Source organism: Sorghum bicolor, chromosome 5 (genome assembly GCF_000003195.3).
Source record: "Sorghum bicolor cultivar BTx623 chromosome 5, Sorghum_bicolor_NCBIv3, whole genome shotgun sequence".
Taxonomy (NCBI): Eukaryota; Viridiplantae; Streptophyta; class Magnoliopsida; order Poales; family Poaceae; genus Sorghum; species Sorghum bicolor.
The window spans coordinates 68,244,845-68,269,646 of NC_012874.2; the positions used below are offsets into that span (position 1 = coordinate 68,244,845).

General features: G+C 41.3%; 1 protein-coding gene across 1 annotated transcript; it reads left to right on the plus strand.

The window, feature by feature from the left end:
- LOC8068340 (putative disease resistance protein RGA1) lies at positions 16,511–24,637 on the plus strand. The gene is made up of 3 exons (XM_021462162.1): positions 16,511–16,868; positions 18,627–19,748; positions 21,815–24,637. The coding sequence occupies exons 1-3, from the start codon at positions 16,575–16,577 to the stop codon at positions 24,635–24,637; spliced, it is 4,239 nt and encodes a 1,412-aa protein (XP_021317837.1). The 5' UTR covers positions 16,511–16,574.

The following is a 24,802-nucleotide window of genomic DNA, read 5'->3' on the forward strand; positions in this document are numbered from 1 at the left end:
GGTAAGCATTGAAGCGAACATTATTGGGAGGGGAGATGATTGTTGAATTTGGCTTCTTTTATGTTTGTTTGGTTTTATTGTTATCAGTACTAAAGAAGGGGAGATTTCAGCAAAGATGGTCTTTGTAGTTGTAGGAAATAATTGAGATTATGGTAATTGGTTAACGACATAGTCATTCAATCTTACATATACCTTGCAACTGAATGGCAGAAAATTAAGGTATAGAAAATCTCCGAGTCCGGGGTTATTACATTCGTGAGGACAGAGAATATGCTTGAGGCCAGTGCAGACAATGCCAAAATTGTTATCGAGAGCCTGCTGCTCGATATACGATCCTCATACTCAAATACACACCCATGATGGTTAGGTGAGGTGTGGGTAGAAATAAAATACCTATTAGATTTGATTGTGGATATTTTTTTTTTAGGAAACAGGAGGGGTTTCACCCCCTACTGGAATTTATTGAAAAAAAAACAAAAAGTACAAAGTGTTACAAGCCTCACTTAGGAGACAAAAAGATTTGATTGTGGATATATAGGGTAATATCGATTGCCTTACCATTTGGGTGTGGATTTGGGCCTGCTGCTGCTTCACCACAGCGCAACGGTCCTGCTACTAATGCTTCTGCTTCCTCGTGCTAGCTGCTGCAGTTTTAGTTTTCTGCACGTACCTCCTTGTCTTTGTTACCTGCTTTTGAGCTTTCCCAAGAAGCTAGTCATCGTGACATTAACGGGATACCTGCTATCTTATTATTCTAGCGCAATTTGCTTGGTAAATTAGATTTAAGTGGAGAATAATGATCCGCAGTAAAGAATGGGCGCAGCAATCAAAGAACATACATCCACTGTGCTGTATACAATAAAATCTAATCCTGAGTCGTGGTCATTAGAAAATCGTAAGCGTTGCTATTATGTGTGTAACGTACATACGCATGACCACCACTTGCGAAGAATTATTCAACGGAACCCAGCACACGGTTGTTCAAACATCATTTCAGAGGCTATGGATTGTCCGTCTGGGAGTCTAGGTTGTTGTTAATTTTCATGATGACGGAGAATATATTGTCACTGAGGCCAGTAGTCCACACAATGCCAAAAATGCTATCGATGGCAAAGTAAATTAAGCCAACAATCAATACTCCCTCTGTCCTGGAATATAGTGCATTATGACTTCTAAAATTTGTTCTCAAATATAATGCATTCAGCATGTGTCAATGTCTAGATTTGGCAAAGTTTATTAAAAAGAAAACCATAATGTAAGGAGAAACACCTTAATTGCTACTAATCTATAGGTACATGCGTCATTTGAGGGTTCCCTTAAAGTATCTTAAAATGTTTGGAATGCACTATATTACAGATCAGAAGAAATATTTTTGTATGGGCTTTGATCGGTAGAGATTCACAAGCTCCAGATTCACCAAAAAGAGCTCCGCTCCACCAAAAAAATTTGACAAACGGTCTAGATCCACCAAATCCAGATTCAGCAAAATGGTGCATCTAGAGGCCAGATTCACCATTTTGGTGAAGCTCCTCAAGGGGTACATGGTGGAGATGGAAAATGTACCCACCACTGCCACTGGTTGCACAACGTGTCGGTTTGTTTCTATTTGGCCACTTCCCCATCGCATTTTCTTTCTCTTCGTCCATTGTGACTCGCGATCGGCCATGCTAGCCCTCCATTGTCGCGAGCAGGAGCACCATGAGCCATGCTCATCCTCGCCAGCCCCGTTCGTGCTCCTCCTCTCCCGCGCTTGGCCTCGCCACCCCTGACCGAGCTTGTCATTGCCTATACTGGTCCACACTGCCCCCGGCCGAGCTCGGCCTTTCTCGCGCCTGTCCGAGCTAACTCCAGCCATGACCGGCCTTGCTGACACATGGCGCCACTGCCCCAAGTCGCGCGCGACCTAACCCTGCTTGGCCGAGGCCGCGCCCTCTCATGTGCCGTCCGAAGGAAGAAGAACACTATCCAACCGGAGAAGAACCACATGTGTTGTTTTCATTTGGGCTCTTGACACGTGGGGTCTAGGATTCAAACATTGATAGGTAGGGCCTATCCCAAGGGAAAATCTGAGCACCCTAAAATTACCTTGCACGGATCTAGAGCTGTTCTTTTGCCAAACAGTTTTTTTTTGACAAGTTGTCAAACAGTTTATGACAGATTCACCATGGATGGGATCCACGGTGGAGCTAATCCATGGTGAATCCCATATCCAGATTCACTTTTTGTTGTGGTGAATCTCTACCAAATAGGGCCATGTCTTCGTTACCAGCTTTTGAGCTTTTCCATGAAGTCATCGTGGCATGAGTCACATGAAGTTAACTAGATAGCTGCTAACCTTATTATGCTAGCGCAATTTGCTTGGTAAATTAAAATATATGACTCAAGTGGAGAATAAAAATGGAGATGCAAAGATAAGGGATGCAACACTCGATCTGCTGCAAAACCACACCAAGATGAGCTGCTGTACCTCCTGTCTCGAAGCGTCTTCCAACAGGGATGCCGTGATGACATGACCAGGCTTTGTTTGCAAGGCAGAAGATTGCACACCGCTTGAATTTATAGTGATGGTTCTCTAGAAGATGCCCGTGAAGTTCACGAGGTTCACTAACCTTTCACGTTTGGTGGAAAAACCAAAAACGTAGTACAAAATAAGTTTAGAACCGCCAGTGCTAATGTTCTATCTGCCAGTGGCCTTATGCCATACAAAAATCAATGTGATACTATTGTTATGTCCGTTCATCATTTTTCTTGGATTGGAGCAAAATTGGCATGGGACAATTAAAATTGGTATTGATCCAGTCTGATTGTCAACAAATAGTTAAATAGAAAGCTTGTATAGTGAGCCATCTATTTAAGTGTTTAATGTGTACATGTAACTATGATCAAATATATATCATTTTATGGTCCCTTTGATATAAATAAGATTAATCATAGATACACTTGTTGCAATATTTCATTGATTAAAATCATCAATATAATAGAGAGAACGCTTGTGTGTCGCATCTCTAGTGTGGCAGTATGTCGCATCATCACAAAAACGCATAAACAAAGAGCTCATATGTTCTGCCATGCTAATCCACTCATTTATCATTTCTGTGTTCCTTCTGAAATCTTCAAAAATTTGAGAAGGGTCATTTAGTTACCAATTGCCACACCAATTAAACTCCAGCAGGCTCTGCATGGCTAGGTCGCACTCAAGGAAGAGATGCTCCAAAGTCTCAGTACTGTCAGCACAGAGAGCATATATAATTATAAGTGGGCAAGTGAAAGTTTTCCTTTTCATGATATTTCACACGTACTAATAAGCCTGTCCTTGGAAAGCAGCCAGAAAAAAAACCTTGTGCTTGTGCTGACAGGATGATTTCCAAATCCACTTAAAAATTGGATGTGCTCTGCAGGTGCCAATGAGATGTTTGTAAGCCTTTTTGGAGGTGAAATTGGGACTGCCCCAGATATAAGACCATACATCCCTTTCATCAGCCAACCCAGTTTTGAAACAAGCTCCCTTCTCATGTTAATTATCAGATGCACCGCCATCACATTTAAAAACAAATCCCATCACCGTCCAGCCCGAGAGGGCATCAGCCATGACAGATCATAGTCACATGAACTTTCATCATGTAGGCGGCACAAATGCATGGACGCTTCATAGGTGGCGCGATGCTGGTGTGCAGTGCTGGACAAGGCAAGGTAGCTTCACATGCGTCTGCGTGGAAGCTTTCGTGAGTGGGGGAGAACGATTATTTGTTGCCATGCATCTTTCTTGTGCCTGCACTCGATCTTACGCCGACGCTGCTCTCTCGTTCAACGGTGGTTGGTACTTGTCGCCTACCAGGTGAGACGACGGCAAGCTAGGGTTCTCCCTCGTTTAGCAAGGTAGCTGTGGTTAGTTTTAACCCAAATAGATGGAAAATCAACCATGTTGTACTTGTTTTTACATTGTAATGACTTGGTCTAAGCATGCGTAACCTGACGCCAAAATAAAAAAGCTGTACACATAGTGTATGAAAAATAATGAGCAGCACATAGCAAAGATTGGCTTGCATTGCTTCCGTGTGTTTGGTGAGGGTGGGCGCCATTTATTTTTTTATACCACGCATTTGCGTGACAGTTGGCAGCACATATATGGCGAGATTGCATTCCCTCCTGTTTGCCATTGTACACCAAGGGGCACCTTTGTTCCTCGGTCCTCTGCGCACGCCATTCTACACTGAGGGGCATGAGCAGTGGGAGCGATTCAGAGCTCTGCAGCCATGGCGGAAGCAGTTGCTGGACTGCTTGTGTCCGCTTTGGTTGGCATCGCCAAAGACAAGCTGGGCTCTGCCATCGCAGGGCAGGCCAGCTTGCTGTGGAACTTCAGCAACGACCTGGAGGAGATGAAGTATGATCTCGAGATCATCTCAGCAGCGATGGTGGATGCCGAGAGGCGGTCAATCAAAGAGAAACTGGTGCGGCTATGGCTGAAGCGGCTCAAACATGCTGCCATAGATATTTCTGACATGCTAGAAGACTACCAAGACACTAGCGACCAAGAAAACGCAAAGGTGCGTAGTTATATTGCACACATTAAAATGTTTGCAGGGCACCTTTGAATTAGGAATCTATTTCTACCATCGTACATGCATATAAATGGAACTGTTCCATTTGATCAGATATGGTCTCAAAGATTATAACGTGCCTGCAGGTGTATTAGTTAGGTGCATGTATAAATTTAATTATCATACTACTCTCTCTGTTTTTAATGTATACTATTAGTTTTTTCCTAATAATTAAGTTAAACACAAGCAAAGATGTCCGTGCTTTGCAACCGAAAAAAACAATAGTATCTCTAGGCCAATAGAAACTCAAATGATCACATCACCTTCCTCCGCGCCTCAACTTTCATAGTTGATTACTAAAGCTCAAATCCAGAGTTCGTGTTTCTCTCCCATCTGCAACTACATGTCACAATAATGTTAATTTGATGTCATAATATTTATACTTTTTCTATAAATATGGTCAAACCTAAAATAGTTAGAATGTCATTTAAATTATTAAAGCTGAAAATAGTTTTTTTTACGGTCTCGAGCTTCTCAATCGTCACCGAACTATGTTAATGTGAATTTTCAGAACCATGAACTATGTAATTAGGAAAAGAAACATATGCTGAGGGCATTTTTCGGACATTAACATGCAAACAGGTCCAACATTGGCTGCAGTTTTACACCTGGAATCCATGTGTTTCTCGAATTTAATTTAGATCCTCCCACCTTTTTTTCTTCTCTTGCACTTTTCCACCAGGAACCATTCCTTCTCTTCTATTTCTTTTTCTCATCTTTTTCCCCAAAATCACCAAACAAAGGCGCTCGATGTTGGGCCGATCCCTGCCAGCGGCCGCCTTATCGTCGATGAGGGTCCGTGGGTGATCCCCCAACCACGTGCACATCTGAAGGTGTCCTATTGCAGAGCGATAATCCTTGCGGGACACCACGATCGCATCCTAGAGCACACTCACAACACCCTTGTTGAACCTCCGCACCGGCCTGGCCACGAACAGCATCACTCTGTGAATCCACTAAGAGCGCCCATGGCGTCAACCTTGACGCCGGCGAGGATCGCGACAATTGGGCCAAATTGAATGAGTTGGACGAAAAAATAGCCTGAAATTTTGCCTTGTTGCGGCGGTTTCCTTAGAGGAAGGTTGCTGCGTGCGACACAAACTCCGCAAACATGGTGTCGAACTCAGCAGGCAGGGCGGGCGATTAGTGAATGATGATAACTCTTCATACTTTTTATTTGGCGTGTAGTATTATTTATGTATATGTGTAAACGTAAATAGTAGATAGAAGTTTTTTTTTTCTATTTGGATTCGGACCCCTATTCATATTAGTCAGGATAGGAGGAATTAGATTAGGATTCCTAGTTATCCTCCTGCGCTGTTGAGAAAAAAAAAGGATTCCTAGTTATCTAACTTATCTCAAAACACCCTACATATGCTATATATAAAACAAAGTTGTAGAGAGACGAACAAAGATAGTTTTCATATTCATGGAGCTAGTTAGAGGAAGATGGACCAAAAAAATTGCCGAAAATTGTGCCTCTTATATATATATATATATAGAGAGAGAGAGAGAGAGAGAGAGAGAGAGAGAGAGAGATTAATGCTTTTGATATTGAGTGTGGCTAGAAACACATGAATTGGTCTTCAGAATTTAATAGCACTTTTGATTAATGCTTTTAAGAAATTTTGAGGGAGGGATGGACTGTAAATTGATTTACGTGTACCTTTTCTTACTCATGAGTTTTTTTTTTGTGTAGAATCCATTTTCTCCAGCATGAGAGACTGATTAGTAGGACGATGTTGTAAGCTGTTGGTTGCTTATATCTCTACTGGTTGCACGGCACCATGCGCTAGATATAGTATGATTTTGGTCCATGGATTCATGGACTGGCTCGGTGGTTCCATGGACCATTGGTTGATTATAGAAGTAAGTCCTCCATGGACCTTACCAATGACCCTTAAGTCTGATTTGGCAGTTGCACACATGCATGGCGGTCAAACTCAAGGATAAGGGGACGCAACGGTTTAGATAGAGAAAGAGACTAAGGGATATGAGGCCAGTTTGTTGTGGACAGGAAGAAGCTGAGCATGTGGTGAAAAATTAGAGCAGGTGCGTAAAATGACGCTAGCCATACCCCTTGTTTTGTCTTGGTTAGTGGAGCACCATGGCTAGCTAGTTTGATCCACTAGTAGAGTGACCATGGTGCAGGCATGAGAGAGTGAGGATGCTAGGAGGGAGCAAGAGGGCAGTGGGCCAGGTGATGCTTACGACATCATATCATCATTTTTAATGGAGGGCCACCAGAAGCTTAGATCAAAATTAGTGGTAGAGCGCTGTGAAAGTGGTTGGCTTATTGAGTTGGCATGGTTACTATGCATTGCTATTGAAGCATTGTAAAGGGACAGTGCTCTATTTACAGGGTTCTTGAAGTGGTTGAGACATAAATGGGTCTTGCTTAGCTGGCGATCGAGTGGATAAAATAGTCATGGTGGCAGGCATGACTCAGGCAATGACATGTGCTCTATAGAGGCATGGAAAACAATTTATAAAGACTTATATCATTTTACATATTATGATATCTTTTTGGTATTTTTATTTTTTTTATCAGAAACAAGGAAGTTCTTATTTTGTTATTTTAGCACAAAAGTTTTTACTATTTGTTATTTTAGCACAACGTAGTGGTGTTCTACCTCAATGTTTGAGTAGCTCAATTTTCTTTGTTTTACATTTTAAGGATGAAAAAACAATTTTGACAACATTTAATTATCTTTATTTTACATATATTTTATATTTTCCAACAAAGAGTGTATGTAGTATGAATGGTCCCCTAGTGATGTTCTTGGCTATTGATGAAAACATTTTTTTTCATCCTTCACAGAATCATGCTATGAAAAACAAAATTTCTTAATTTGTGTGACAGGAATATTAAAGTTTGACCTCTCTTTATTAAGAGATTTCAAGTATCTAGCATGTTCTTATTTCAGCTTGTGTTCATTGAATATGTTATATTCATCGTAAGTTTATCCAGTTTGATGCATCTTGTTAGTGTACCTCCTACTAAGAACTAAATCAAACTCTTGCATTGCAGGTGCCAGGAGTTCTTTCATGTCTCCCAGTGGCATACAAGAAGATTACTGTGTCTAATAGGATGAAGAGTTTGAGAGAAAAACTGAGGAAAATTGAAAAAGAAATTGCTATCTTTGACTTCAAAAAGGGCAGTAGTAATAATAATGAGCAGCCTTATGATGTACGTGAAACAACGTCATATTTGCCTGAAGAACCAGTAGGGAGGGATGAAGAAAAGCAGGAAATCATAAACCTGTTATCTGCAAACACCATCAGTGATGAGTTAGTGATTGTTGCTATCTATGGCCTTGGAGGTATGGGGAAGAGTACTTTAGCACAGCTGGTTTACAATGATGCCCAATTCAAGAAGTATGATTATCGTATATGGGTTTATGTGTCCCAGGATTTCAATTTGAACAAAATAGGAAGCTCTATAATTTCTCAACTACCAACAAAAGGTCAACAAAATATGGGTACACAACAGGTGATGAAACAAAACCTAGATATACTACTTCATGACAAGACAGTTCTGGTTGTTCTAGATGACTTATGGGAGGAAAATATGACTGAGTTGGGTAAACTCAGAATGATGCTTCATGTCAAGGGCAGTATGGTAGATGTCATAGTAACCACACGCAAGAAAGAGATTGCAATGGAAGTTTCCACCGGTAAACCGTACAACCTGCAAAGTCTGGAAGATGATAAATGTTGGGAAATAATTAAGAGATCTAGTAAGTTTGAACTTAAATCTAACCAAGAAAAAATGGAGCAAGTAGGATTGAATATTGCAAAAAAATGTGGAGGTGTGGCATTAGCAGCTCAAGCAGTTGGATTCATGCTACGAGCCATAGATGATCTGTCTGGATGGACAGATATAAATAACAGTGATATCTGGAATGGATCGTCTGAAGCCAGTGATGTACTTCCATCCTTGAAATTAAGTTATGAAAGGATGCCACCACAGCTAAGAATATGCTTTTCCTATTGTGCCATATTCCCGAAAGGCCATAATATCATAGAAGATGATTTGATTCAACAATGGAATGCTCTAGATTTCATAGAGCAATCGAAAGGAAAGGAATGCATCAACAAACTTTTGGGGATGTCCTTCCTTCAAGTTTCAAAGTTGCCCTCGGTATGCAACGAAATAATACTTCTTTAACACTACTTTTTCTTGATGATTATCTCTATGTTGATTCCTATTGTATGTCATGCATTCATACTGTCATGCTTCATGCATAACATATACACTATATAGATGGTAAAAACTTGAAAGATTTTCCCGTTACACATTCCTATATGTAGTAAAAAATAGAACACTAGGCAATATACTTTCCTAGAAGTACATGTTTAATCTCGTTCCAAATGGCATGTTATAATGAAAGACAACTATAAGGAAATAGCGAGAATAAAATTCTGGCTTCCCTAAGAGGGAATAGTGACATATTAGATATATATTTACCTTTCATAAATTTATATATATTTTTTTGAGATTACACAGTACAACGTAGACACTCAACACACACACACCCCTATGAACACACATACGCAAACCCTACCCATATGAGCACCTTCGAAGGACTGAGCCGACAAATCTTGAAGTTCATGAAGTCACCACAGGCGCCTCGTTGTCGACGGGCACGTCGCCTACCACTTAATGCATAGCGCCGAAAAATCCTGGAATAAATCCAGAATAAAGTGCCGCACCCAGGATTTGAACCCTGGGTGGGAGTCCCCCAACCAATGGCCTTTGCCATTGCGCCGTGAACCCCTTGGCCATAAATTTATATGAATTCTCCATTCTATGGAAACTAGTGATTTGGATTTCATCATAATCAACAATACCATAATATAATATGGACTATGTCCAATTTTCACATTAGGCAATGGCGGTGGAGGAGGAAGATGGGAGGTCGCAACGCCGGCGTAGAGGTGGCGGTGGTGGAGGAAGTGGGGAGGTGGTGATGGACGGCGTAGTATGGGGGACGAGGGTCAAGAGAGATAGGGGATGAGACAGGGGGAGACAAGAGAGGATTACGGACTTGAGTCCTCATTTGACCAAACTTCTTAATTTTTTTGGGTTCGGTTGACGGGAGTTATTGAAACACGTCACTTGCAGCAAGCCCATGTTTTCAGTGACGCTTCCAGTTGGGAAGAGCCTCTAATATTTGATCAGTGACCCATTTTGTTTATTATTTGCTATGGACAACAACATACCAATGACGTGTATAGCGTGTGTGAATGCATGCAAAGTATTTTGACGTTTTTGGTGGCGGTGATAGCATGGAAGATAGAGAGTAGAGTGATATGGCAGCGATAGTGGCTAGTAGGGCGTAAGGAATATGGGAATGAAGCCATCACTATGCAAAATGAATACAAATGAGACACCTTAATTAGTGACTCAGAACTAAAACACGTCACTAATATGAGACTTACGTGCAAGGGCACAAACAACTTTACCGGTAGTAGTTACCAACAATGGCAGTGCAGCCCTCTAATATTGGGTATGTGCGGTTTGGGTACCAACCCGCCTCTTATTTTGTAGACCCTAACAGGTGAACATAAACCTCTTTCTTTGGTATTTTTAGCCATACGGCAATGCCCACCGAGTCTTAATGGGCGCATGTTTATCAGGCTAGGATGGTGAGAAAACTGTTTCTTCCAATAGAACATATGAGCATATTTATTAGTAAATCCAACAACCATATAAAATTTTGGGATGTAGTGGCAGCGGTTCAGGGTATTAGTGGAGCTATTTTTGTTCTTTATATTTGTATAATCAATTTTCTTAATTCGTTCTTTCCATTCTCATATAATTTATGTATCAATATGTCGATGTCATGAAGAATTAAAATGTAGTTAATCTTTTTCATGAGTAAACAAGGTTTACTGACACTTTATTTGCATGTCACTGAAGGATTTAACTTTTCTTCAGTTTACAAAATGTGGACATTCGTTGTTGTCTCTAATGAATGTTGCCTTGGTCTTATCGTTTCAGACTTCTCAAGCGCATGTGCTGCGATACACCATGCATGATCTGGTACATGACTTGGCAAGATTGACTATGGCAGACAAGTTGATAGTTTTTGATGTTGCACCACAAAGAAATAAACATGCCTACAAATATTGTCATTATTCATTGCTCAGAAAATTTGACCAGACAATGAAGTTGGCAAATATGCCTTCAAAGCTGAGGGCACTTCGTTTCTCAGATAGTGGAGGACTACTGGATATCCCAAGTGGTGCGTTTTCATTTGCGAAGTGCTTGCGTACACTGGATTTCAGTGAATGCTCTGGTATAATGTTGCCAGCTTCAATTGGCAGAATGAAGCAGCTGAGGTGTCTTATTGCTCCAAGAATGCAGAATGATAGTCTGCCAGAGTGTATCACTGAGCTATCTAAACTGCAGTACCTAAGCTTAAATGGATCTACTCAAATTTCTGCACTACCAGAATCAATTGGCAAGCTTGAGCGTCTGAGATATATATGTTTCTCAGGCTGTTCTGGTATATCTGAACTGCCAAAATCATTTGGTGACTTAAAATCTATGGTTCGTCTTGACATGTCAGGTTGTTCTGGGATAAGAGAACTGCCAGAATCATTTGGTGACTTAAAATCTATGGTTCATCTTGACATGTCAGGTTGTTCTGGGATAAGAGAACTGCCAGAATCATTTGGTGACTTAAAATCTATGGTTCATCTTGACATGTCTGGTTGTTCTGGGATAAGAGAACTGCCAGAATCATTTGGTGACTTAAATTCTATGGTTCATCTTGACATGTCAGGTTGTTCTGGGCTAACAGAACTGCCAGACTCTATTGGCAATCTCACACATTTGCGGCATCTTCAGTTATCTGGATGTTCCAGTCTACCAGAACTGCCAGACACACTTGGAAAGCTCACGAATTTGCAGCATCTTGAGTTATCTGGATGCTCTAGTGTAAAGGCAATACCTGAACCACTGTGTGGCCTCAGACAACTCCAATGTTTTAACATGTCACGCTGTGAACAAATCAGAGAACTGCCAGAGACACTGATGAAGCTCGAAAATTTATTGCATCTAGATCTGTCACGCTGCAGTAGCTTGCAACACCTGGGAGGTGTGCGTGACCTCACCGCACTACAGCACTTGGATTTGTCACGGTCATGGAAAATTGGTCTTCAAGATTTGTCAGGTATTTTGGCAAACCTCACCAATCTCAAGTACTTGGGCTTAAGTAGGGTAATCATCAGTCGCAAGATAGGAAGAATTGTCTCTCACTGGATCGGTGGCATGACAAATCTGGAGCACCTGGACCTATCTTGGAATGTTGGTTTAGAATGTTTACCGGCAAGTATTGGTAACCTCCAAAGGTTGCAGACACTGGATCTTACAGCGTGTAGGGGCCTTAAGTCCCTACCAGAGAGTATACGTGCACTTGGGCTGAAGTCTTTAGTGCTGGACAGCTGCTCCAATGAACTGGTGGATCAGGCCAGTTCTCTGGTGCACTTTTCAAAATCACTGCCGGACTTCAAAGTTCGTGCAGATGATGTGAACGGTTGCAGCAATTTTCATCTGCTCGAAGGAATCAATGTCAGTGAGTTAAGAATACGTTGTCTAGAAAATGTAAGTTCTCTAGAAGAAGCAAATAAAGTTAAGTTGTCTAGAAAATGTAAGTTCTCTAGAAGAAGCAAATAAAGTTAAGAATACTCTGTTGAGGGTGGTGTGGAGGAGTTCATGTTCCCTGTGCTGGACACTCTCAAGATATTTAACTGTCGGAGGTTGAGGTTCAAGCCATGCCCGCCAACATTTCGTGAGTGTCAAATAGGTTACAGTGACCAAGTTTTATCTTCAATGGAGTCCATTGACCCGAGCAGTCGTCCCTGCTTTCCTAGTCGAGATCGAGCTATCAAATTGGATTTGGAAATAGATCACGACCCCTGTCCGAGCATGAGGCTACTTCACCACTTCCCTGCCCTCCGAGATCTGCGTATCAAAGGACGTGAACTGAAAATGACGAGCTTGCCGGAAAGCATGCAGCAACTCACTTCACTTGAGTCGCTCACATTGATTTCGTGCTCACGCATATCAGCGCTACCTGAATGGCTGGGCGATCTCTCCTCTCTAAAAAGCCTCGACATCCAAGAATGCTATAGGATCGTGTCGTTGCCTTCTTGTATACAGCACCTCCGCAAGCTTCAGAAGCTAGAGCTTAGTTGCAACATGGAACTCAAGGAGTGGTGTGAATCAGAAGAGAACAAGGCCAAGCTCGCTCACATAATAAACGTTAAAGTAAGTTCACTCACAAACTGCAGCATATCTAATTTCAGTCTTCATGTTTTTTTGTTATACAACTATATATACACGTACTGTTAGCTTTTGTGTACGCTAGAAAAGGTAGGACAAAATTAATTACAGCTGGAGGAAACAAAACACAGAGTGTACGTAGTTCATAAGCTCAAGTCTCTTTGCATGGATTTGTTAGTTAGCCTAAATTTAACAATCACAATACAAGTTTATTTCGCTGCTGAAGAGTAAGACCAGTATTTCAGAGAAGACAGTCGTGCGTCAACAGAAAACAGAATATCGATGATAATATGTCCCAACTCCCAAGTAATGAAATTTCTAGGCGAAACATAATAAGTTTTTTTTGTTGAATTACCGTCCATAGCTAATCAACATACTATATTTGCCCTGTGCAGTTTAATGGTGTTTGCAGAGTGACCTATTCGTAGCATGACAAGGAAGAAGGGCATCATGCATAAGAGAAGCATGTAAGTTTGAAAATCAGCAGGTGTGGAAAAGGCTAATGGAATCTGCACAAGTCATTTTGTTTTGTGCATCTTTACTACCTCGGCGGCGCCTCGGCATGGCTCATTCACATGAAACATTGCGGCCACCGTCAGCTTACTTCACGTCAAGGAAATTAAACGAATTCATGGATCCAGTGCCTGCTAAGGCCATATCATCAGTATACATTCCGTGATACTCTCATGTTTGTACCTATATCTCAGTGTACCTTTGTTGACCCTTTTTCTCAAATATGCAAGAGCGTTGCGTGTATCATTGTATTAAGAAGGTAGAAGTTTTAATAAAATACAAGAGTGGCCATTACCGGCCCGACCAAAACCACGAAGGGGGTACATTTTGAATATGACAACCCTGGGATTAACCTAACCTACGCGCGCGGCCTATGGCCCCATGGCCAAAGGCCGGCAAGCTCGGTCATCGGACATCCCCCCTGCAAGCTAGTAACAGCTCGTCGAGGGCCTCAATGTCTGTAGCTGATAGGTCGCCCTTGAAGTAGGAGTCGTACGAACGCTTGGCCACAGAGGAAGGCGACACTGAAGGTTCTAGGAACCCCATCTTCTTCATGAGTAGCACTTCACCGTGCTTGGACGCCGGGATGTGGTCCATTTGCTGAGCAACAATCCACCTGCTCTTAAGGGGCAAGGTTCGCTTGGGCGGTAGCTTTTGCTTGGGAAGGGGAGCTAATGAGGAGTGGCTGCCTCACTACCATGACCTCCGCGGTGAACGTGGCCACTGTGCCACGGCCTCCCTAGGAGAAGGCGAGTCATCCACTGTCAGTGCCACAGTGCCCATCGTCATAGGTGTGCCTTGTACAGGTGACGACGGGGGTGACTCTGCTATGCCCAGAGAGGTCGTTGATGTAGGATCCCACAACAATGCTTGACCCTTCAGAGATAGGAGGTTAGGAGCACGTGCGGCTTCTATTTGGGTCGCGGCGAGCAGGGTGTCAAGCTCGTCCAGCATCGGGTCGACCGAGCCGAGCAGAGGGATCTGCGCACTCGCCCAACATTGCCTCCACCACGGATCCAGTGGCTAGCAATGGTGCAGGTGGCGCCACCTTCTCCTTGCGCCAGATCCGGTGGTATCGCCTCCCGACAACGAGCCTCCTCATGAATCCAACGTGGTGGCCTCCCCAACAACGGATCTAGGCCCACGGTTGTGGATCCACGATGGGGAGGCCTTGCTAGCAGCGGATCTAGGTGGTGGTGCGAGCACAATGAGGGCAAATAGCAGATGGGCTCGACGCCAAGTCCTAGATGGCTTGCGATTGGGCTTGTTGTTTTTTTATTTTATTTACGAAGGTGGGTAACTGATTTGCCTTGGTAAATAGATGATTTACCATGACCTTAGATGCGAGATGGACGGGTTGCCCTCCTCGGAAAATTGGTTTTGCCTGCCTCCATAAAAATTCCTATAGTAATGTTGGACTATCATCTTGTGGAGTGATTATGAGGAAAGGTGTTGTCAAAGGTGAGGTTGATCGATTACTTTTTACATGAACATCACAAACTATATCATATAACATCACATGTGTACTATGCTAACATCATATACTATATTATATAATATTACATGTATAACACATAAACATCACAATCTATATATTCCCTCCGTCCTGATATAGTAGTCGTTTAAGCCTTCAACGAGGTACACCATTCATTGTCTGAACGGACGTGTTTGCTGTCTAGATGCTTTTACTCCCCTATGAACTTAGATGTTCGAAAGCAGTGCCATAGAATAGTTGTGCAACTCTCAAAAAAAGCAAAGTTGCTTACAAAAAATTTAAAGTTATAGAAATTATACTTTTTTTCCAAACAAAAGAAAGTCACGGGAGCTAGGTGGGCATTTTTTTTGTTGATAACACGGGAGTTGGGCGATTGACCACAGCGGTCGTCCGTTAATTAGTGAGGTCGGCCTGAATAGCCGCGCACGCGCATTCGATCCCAGGTTCTCTCCATTTCCATGCGTGGTAGGTGTAGAACCGTGTCGAGCCAATGCGTACAGGCACAAGCCATAGGCTTTAGCTAGTGGAGAAGTTAAGAAATCTTGAATGGGATGGGATCGGAGAGGTTTCATTTTCAACTTTGATTTCCACTACGGGTACAGGAAAACGGATGGCAGTACTAATGGGTTTGGTTGGTTGCCTGTATTAACAAATCTTATAAAGTAGAATCTAATGCACGGAGTGAGTGGTGGGGCTAGGGGGCTCCTACAGCTGCTGGGCCAGTGGAGTTTCTAGGTTTTTCTTCTAAATTTTAACACACATGTATAAGATAGGGTGAGCTGAGGCCTTTACTTTTTATAATATATTTTGTGAATTTCATCCTTGATTGTTGTTTTTAATATAAAACTACTTCAAGCTATTATATTTTTTTTGAGAGGTTATAGTAGAGCTAAGTCGATGTAGCACTTTTATTCAGTCTCTCCTAATTTTTTTCTGGCTTCACCCCTCTAAGAGCATCTCCAAGAGCTTGGCTAAAATTAGTAGCTAAATTCTAATGTTTAGCCATTTTGTAAAATAGATAACTTTTTAAAAAAGAAAAGGTTTACAACAGTCTTGCTATCAGATAGCTAGTGCCAGTGGTTGGCTATATATGGCCAACAAAAAGGATAGCAAACTTTCTATTTTACAAAACCAAATAGCACATCTGTTGGAGCCTATTTTTCTACTATAAAAGTTCTAAAAGGCCTCCATAATAAGAATAGCAAAGCTGTTGGAGTTGCTCTAAGACAGTATAAGCATATGCAGTACCTTTGTGTGTTTGGTAATTTTACGTAGTATAGGGAAGCAGCATCTGATAAATAAAAATGTGTTTATTTATTTGTTTACATTTATTGCATATAGTCACTTTATATCTTGTTGTATTAGCCGTCTCGTGTTTAGCAAAGGTTTAGGATATAAAAATATTTTAATTTTATGTACCGATTGGCTTAACGAGATGAAATGGGCACGAAATGAGGGAGAGGAGAAAGGGAGTGGACTGGTAACAGCAAGTCTCGGAGAAAAGCCATAATATGCGCAACATGTGGAGACGGCACAAAACCACTTCGTCGATCGAATAAAGCTGTGCTGGGGCACTTCAACTCTTGTTCTCACTTGGCAGGTCACCTGCACACACCACTCTGCACAAAACCGTGAGCCTGAGAGCCATTCAGACAGAGCACTGCAGCTAACCATGGCGGAAGCAGTTGCTGGATCGCTCGCGTCTGCTTTCGTCGACGTCGCCAAAGATAAGCTGCGCTCCATCCTCGCGGGACCGGCAAGTTTGCTGTGGAACTCTGGCAACGACATGGAGGACATGAACGATGTTCTTGAGACCATCTCAGCTGTGCTGGAGGATGCCGAGAGCCGGTCAGTCAAGGAGAAACTGGTGCGGCTATGGCTGAAGAGGCTCAAGGACGTCGCCCTGGACATCTCTGACATGCTCGAAGACTACCAAGACATTAGGGACCAACCAACTGCTGCCAAGGTGCGTTGTTATACACACTCTATTAACATGTGCATCGTCAAGGTCTATTTTTCTTGGTTTTTATTTTAAAAGAAATAAATACATGAAGTAGTATATCTAGTTCTCGAAAACCCCTTTATTTACAATAATAGTTAAGCATGATTATTTGAAATGTATTTTATATAAATTGTTAAAGCGTTACCCCTTTCAAATCATGCATGTAGATGTATATATTTCGAGCAAAGATTAATTCTCTGGGAGTGTTTAGAGTAGGAAGATTGCAATCTGGTGATGTTCTATGCTGTTCACACTACGACACAAAACTTAACTGACGTGGGCAGTTTTTATTTACCAAGGTGGGCATCTCAACTGTCTTGGGCCAAAAGTCACAGTAAATCAATCATTACTGATGTGGTTGAAATGTTCGCCTTGGTAAATCAAATAAAAAACAAAAAAAAAAGAAAACCCATGGACAAAGTCCAGTGAGCCCATCCATTGTCCCGCCAAGCCCAACCATGGGCCGCTGCACTGTTGCTCGCCGGATTGTGGCAGCGTCGTCATTGTCATCAGCTAAGAAGCACTCGCCAGATTGTGGCTGCGTCGTCGTCATCGCCGGATTGTGGTCCCGCCAAGAGGCGTTTCTGCTATAGGGGCTGCACCAGATCTGCGCGAAGCCGCCGCTGCACGTGGAGAATGCCAGATCTAGGAGGAGGAGGCTAGATCCGGGCCACGGCCACCGGATCTACCTGCTGCAGCCATGGATCTGAGCACCAGCGAGGAAGAGTGACTGCGAGCACTGGCTGCTCCTACAACAAGCGCCGGCGATGTCATTGTACACCGATGCCCCTGGTTCAGCGAAGGAGTGGCCCGAGCGCGTTGATTGTCAAAGTCGGCGGCGAGCTGGTTGAGGCTATCCGCGCAAGTGCCCACCGCGTCCAGCACCCGCACCGCACCGCCACGCTGCGCCTAGCCTGCAAAGTTGTGCCCGTGAGGGAGAGAAGAGGGTGACAGAGGCAAGGGAGAGGAGAGAGGGGAGCGAGGAAGTCGCAGTTGCGCACCTTAGGAGACGCAACAGTGCGAGGGAGAAGTGAGGGACTACGCGAGGTGGACAGAAGTGACGGACGAAACGCTAAGTGCTTGTTTTATATATGACTAAGGTAATGGACATTCAGGGCTTATTTGGGCCTTGGACTAATTTTTCAAGACGGTGAGGAAAATAACCGTCTCCGTAAATCAATTTGCGGAGGCGGACAATTTAAAATGACCACCTCCAAAAATAGACCATTTTTGGAGGTGTCTTCAGATGCCCCCTTCGGTTAATAGATTTTAAGAGGCGGTTTATATTTTGACTGCTTTTGTAAATCAATTTTGTGAGGCGGTTGATTATGATCACTTTGGTTAATAAAAAAGATCGCCTCTGTTAATCCTAGACATTAATCGAGGCGGTTCAAATGCCCGTCCGCCTCCGAGCCTCTTTGCCAAACACCTCGGTTAAGTTTTATTGTAGTAGTGTGATGCTAACCAAATGTGTCTTGCATATTTTAAAGCAAAAGGCAACCAAAAGCACTATTTCTTGTTTTGTATGTTAGTATATTATTTTTTATATGAAGGAATTAGGGACTGTATAGTTTGATTCTTCTTTACTGCAGGATTTTAAGCATATCTATCATGTTCCTCTTTTAGGTTGTGGTAATTTGAACAGGTTATAGTCCACTTAATTTCTCTATGCCTCTTCGCTTAGTCCACATTCCAACTGAGAAATAAATAAAATTGTTGCAGATGCCAGTAATTCTCTCATATCTCCCGGCGGCATACAACAAGATTGCCATGGCTAATACGATGAAGACTTTGAGGGAAAGACTGAGGGAAATTAGAAATGAAATTGATAGCTTTAACTTTATAAGGGGAAAGAGCACTACTAAGGACGAGCCTTATGACGAACGAGAAACTACGTCATATTTGCCTCAAGAACCAGTAATAGGAAGGGACAGAGAAAAGCAGGAAATCATAAAGCTGTTGTCTGCTAATACCAACAACGATGAGATAGCCATTGTTCCTATCTATGGCCTTGGAGGTATGGGAAAGAGTACATTGGCACAACTAGTTTACAATGATGCCCAATTCATGAAGTATGACCATCGTATATGGGTTTATGTGTCCCAAGATTTTAATCTGAACAAAATAGGAAGCTCTATAATTTCTCAACTGCAACCAGAAGGAGGTCAGCAAAATATGTGTATACAGCAGGTAATAAACCAATGCCTTGAACGCCTACTTCATGGCAAGAAGGTTCTGGTCGTTTTGGATGACTTATGGGAGGAAAAGAAGACTGAGTTGGATAAACTGAGAAGGATGCTTCACATCAAAGGCAGTAAGGTAGATATCATAATAACCACACGCAAGGAAGAGATTGCAAGGAAAGTTTCCACCAGTGAACCATACAAGCTACGGCCTTTGGAAGATGATATATGCTGGGAAATAATTAAGAGATCCAGTAGGTTTGGACTTAAATCTAACCAAGAACAACTAGAGAAAATAGGGTTGGATATTGCAAAGAAATGTGGAGGTGTGGCATTAGCAACTCAAGCAATTGGATTCATGCTACGATCCATAGATGATCTGTCTGGATGGACAAAAATAAACAACAGTGATATCTGGAATGGATCTTATGAAGACAACGATGTGCTTCCGTCCTTGACATTAAGTTATGAAAGGATGTCGCCACAGCTAAGGATATGCTTTTCCTATTGTGCCATATTCCCAAAAGGTCATAATATTATTAAGGTTGATTTGGTCGAACAGTGGATTGCTCTAGATTTTATTACTGAGCGATCAAAGGGAAAGGAATATATTGAAAAACTTATAGGAATGTCCTTCCTTCAGGTTTCAAAGTTGCACTTGGTAAGCTACAATACAACTTCCTTAACACTAATTTTAACAGTACTTGTTCTTTTTTTTTCTATTGCACATCATAGTCAGGTATTGATGTAGGCAAGTTGCATGCAAAACATATACACTATATAGATTTTCCCTAACGCCTTTCTAGTTGTAGTAACAAAAATGATACATATAGTGGTATACTTGCCCAGAAGTACGTTAAATAATAGTTCAAGAAAGCATGATGGATTGAAGATAACTATAAGTATTAGAAAATAAAGTAGCATACATACACCCTAAGAAGGTATGGCATCTTTGATAGTACATATTTATATTTTTTAAATTGTATTAATCCTCTTTAATCTGGAAACAAATTTGCGTGTCACTAACGCGTACCCATGACCTAGGAGCGTATGGGCACATTGTAGGAGCGCTGGTGCTCTGATTTGCAGAAAAGCTCATAGGGAACGTATTAAGAAATTATCTACAGTTTGGACAGAAACTAGCTCATTTTAGTTTCTTTTTCAGTATTTCAATTCTGTTTTCTGTGCAATTTCGAGTAATAAGTTCAAATGGAATAACCATATATGATTGGAAGAAAGAGAAAAATTCATTAGTTCTTTTCTCAGTTCTGTTTGTCATTCCTATTGACAAAGGTTTTATATCCTTCAATTTTGGCATCAGCATTGGCCATAGTTGATTATAAAATGTTGTACAATTAATTGTGTCAGCATACAAAGTATGAAATATATGGAACCATTGTTCTGCATTCATTTTAGTGCATTTTCATGAAGTAACTAAAGAAATTTTCAAATTTGAACTCACACAAAAACTTCAAAGTTAATTTTGACTGTACGATTGAATTATATGTGCATGATTTATAAATTTTAGTAACAGCTTTTGTGTGACAAATTTATTTCTTTGACCTGTTCGATGATTATTTTGCCATTAATGATCGAAAAAGAGTTGGCAAATGGATGAAAATTGCAAATCAACTAAATATAAAAAATATTTGGTTTTTATCCCTATATTTAAACCAAAATCTAACCATGTTAAGTTTGTATTAATAGTTAAAAGTTGTTGGCAAAATTATTGGTCAATGAATTGATCAATAGTGCACGCACAACCATAATTTTTCACTTCTCCTAGTAGAGTGGGCTTCTCATAGTGTTTTAGCATTCAAAATTTAGTATAAATTTTTCCTAGTAAATGTCTAGGAGATTCCCATATACTATGACTAATAGTAGTGTTTTACTACTAACACTAGGAGAAGTCCACCATTTTGGTAGTGACGCCTTGTAAACTGGATGTGAAGGAGTATAATAATAGCTTATTAGTACTTAGATGTAGATTTAAGGGATGTTTTAGTTTATTGTTTATAGAAAACATATGTGAGAACAGAAAACAAAATTTTGAAGTCACTTTGCATTATCTTCCACCTAATGGCACAGGTAAACATAGGGGCTATTTTAAATTGACTTCCATAATGTTACTTTATGTATTTTTCATAATACCATACGCGGGTAATTTGTTTTTAAAGATTAAAATAGATCCAATCACAATTTATTATTGTTGATGATAACTGGAGTCTACCGAGTTAAAGGCTAGACATATACAATTTTTTTGTGACAAACTCGATTTATATTTTTTCCATAGAGTGTTATGTGAGGATCAATGTAAAGACTATGCAGCGGGGGGAGGGATATCAATGTCTACGTGATGAAACTTTAAATGTTAATAAATTTTCATGATGGTTTATATGCATTTGAACAATAATTTTTTATACAAAAAAGTGGTTATTACTCCCTCTGTCCACAAGAATGCAATTCTTGTTTTTTGAGAAGTTAAATAATTTAAAGTTGGACAAAAATTATATAAAAATACACTAATTTATTATTCAAAATAAGTATCATTAAATTGATTATGAAATATATTTTTGTAGTAAATCTGGTTAGGGACATAGATGATTCTACTATTCACTATAAACTAGATAAAAGTTAAACTAGTTTGACCTATACACAACGTATATTTGCATTTTTTTTATGGACGGAGGGAATAGTTGACATCTCTAATGAATGTTGCCATTTCAGAATTCTAAGGAGTATGTGGTGTGCTACACCATGCATGACCTGGTGCATGATCTGGCAAGATTGACAATGTCTGATGAGCTAATATTTTTTGATGTTGCCCCTCCAAGAAACACAAGTGCCCACAAAAATTGTCGCTATTCATGGCTCAGAAAATGTGACCGGACAATGAAGTTAGCAAATATGCCTTCAAAGATAAGGGCACTTCGTTTCTCACATAGTGGCGAACCACTTGATATCCCAAATGGTGCATTTTCATTTGCAAAGTACCTGCGTACTTTGAATTTTAGTGAATGCTCTGGTATATTGTTGCCTGCCTCTATTGGCAAACTGAAGCAGCTGAGGTGTCTTATTGCTCCAAGAATGCAAAATGAGAGTCTCCCTGAGTGTATCACCGAGCTCTCAAAACTGCAGTACCTAAATATAAATGGATCTTCTAAAATTTCTGCACTGCCAGAATCAATTGGCAAGCTTGGATGTCTGAAATATCTACACATGTCCGGTTGTTCTAATATATCAAAACTGCCTGAATCATTTGGTGACTTAAAATGTATGGTGATCCTTGACATGTCAGGTTGTACTGGGATAACGGAACTGCCAGACTCTCTTGGTAATCTCACGAATTTGCAGCTTCTTCAGTTATCTGGATGCTCCAATCTGAAAGCAATACCTGAATCGTTGTATGGCCTCACTCAACTTCAATATTTGAATTTATCATTTTGTCGTAATCTTGATCAGCTACCCAAAACTATTGGCATGCTTGGATGTCTGAAATATCTAAGCTTGTCCAGTTGTTCTGGTATGTCAAAACTGCCTGAATCATTTGGTGACTTAAAATGTATGGTTCATCTTGACATGCCAAATTGTGCTGGGATAATGGAACTGCCAGACTCTCTTGGTAATCTCATGAATTTGCAGTATCTTCAGTTATCTGGATGCTCCAATCTGAAAGCAATACCTGAATCGTTGTGTACCCTCACAAAACTCCAATATTTGAACTTATCATCTTGTTTTTTCCTTGATCGGATACCAGAAGCTATTGGTAACCTCATCGCTTTAAAGTATTTAAACATGTCATCCTGTGACAAAATCCGAGAACTGCCAGAGTCACTGATGAAGCTCCAAAATCTGTTGCATCTAGATTTGTCACGCTGTAGAGGCTTTCGGAAAGGGTCACTGGGAGCTCTGTGTGGCCTCACCACACTACAACACCTGGATATGTCACAGTTACGAAGTATTGATCTTGAAGATTTATCAGATGTTTTGGAAAACCTCACCAAACTCAAGTACTTGAGATTAAGCTTAATCGACTCTTTACCAGAAAGTATTGGTAACCTTACGAATCTGGAGCACCTGGACCTCTCGGGTAATTGTTTACCATGTTTACCACAAAGTATTGGCAACCTCAAACGATTGCATACACTGGATCTTTCTTATTGTTTTGGGCTTAAGTCCCTACCAGAGAGTATAGGTGCTCTTGGGCTGAAGTATTTATGGCTGAACATGTGCTCGCCTGAACTAATCGATCATGCCAGTTCCCTAGTGCACTTTTCACAAACACTTCCATTCTTCAGGGTTCGTGCTGATGATGTCAGTGGTTGCAGTAATCTTCATCTGCTCGAGCGTGTCGATGCCAGTGATTTAAGAATACGTTCTCTTGAGAACGTAAGGTATCTAGAAGAAGCAAATAAAGTTAAGTTGTTGGACAAACAAATTCTCTCGAAGTTAACATTAACTTGGACAGTGGATGCAGTTCGGCTTCTAGAGGACAAGGATTTGTTGGAACAACTAATGCCACCAAGAGGACTTAATGACATGCATCTCGAAGGTTACAGCAGTACAAGCTTACCAGTCTGGTTCATGGGCATTTCTCATCATCTCACAAATCTTACCTGTATGTTCCTGGAGAAGCTGCCTATGTGTTCCAACCTGCCACCACTTGGACAGTTGCCAAACCTAGAAATTCTGAGTCTCTCTAAATTATCAAGCATTAAAAAAATAGACAGGGAATTCTGTGGTGGCAAAGGAGCATTCCGTCGACTGTCAAACTTCTTCATTGAAAAAATGGAAGGCTTGGAGGAGTGGAACACAACATACTCTGTTGAGGATGGTGTCGAAGAGTTCATGTTCCCAGTCCTAGACAGTCTAACGATACAATATTGTCCAAGGTTGAGGTTGAAGCCATGCCCACCAACATTTCATGAGTGCATTATATATAGCAGCGACCAAGTTATATCTTCAATCGAGGAGGTAGACAAAACCAGTCATCACTGCTCTTCGTCTAGTCGTGCTATCAAATTGGATTTGATTGAATCGGGCCACTCCTGCAAGAGCATAAGGGTATGTCATCACTGTGCCCCTAGTCGAGCTGTCAAATTGGATTTGGAAATAGGCTCCGAGAGCATAAGGTTATTTCACCACTTCCCTCTACTCCGAGAGCTGCGAATCTCTGGATATGAACTGACGAGCGTGCCGGAAAGCATGCGGCGCCTTGCTTCCCTTGAGATGCTGGAGCTGGAATGGTGCGACGGCATATCAGCTCTGCCTGAATGGCTGGATGAGCTCTCCTCTCTAAAAAGCCTTGTCATCTCAGGATGTAAGAGCATCAAATCGTTGCCTCCATGTATACAGCACCTCACCAAGCTTCAAAAGCTACATATTAGGAACAACCAGCAACTGAAGGAGTGGTGTGAATCAGAAGAGAACAAGACAAAGCTCGCCCACATAAACGTAAGTGATTTCAATGCTGAACTGCACTTTTATCTAACTAGTCCATCAATCCGTGTCTTGCACGCCCTGAATCTAAGAAGTAAATATTCATATTAGTGTTTATTGTCAAGTCTTCAATGGTACAAGCAGTCATTTTACACAGCATAATCAGTGACCTTGTCGCCCAATGAATCTGAGTATCTGACGTTGTCCACACCGCCGCCTGCCTGCACCCACCGCCTGTATAGTATCTCTCTGTACTAGTGGAGTATGCGTCAACGG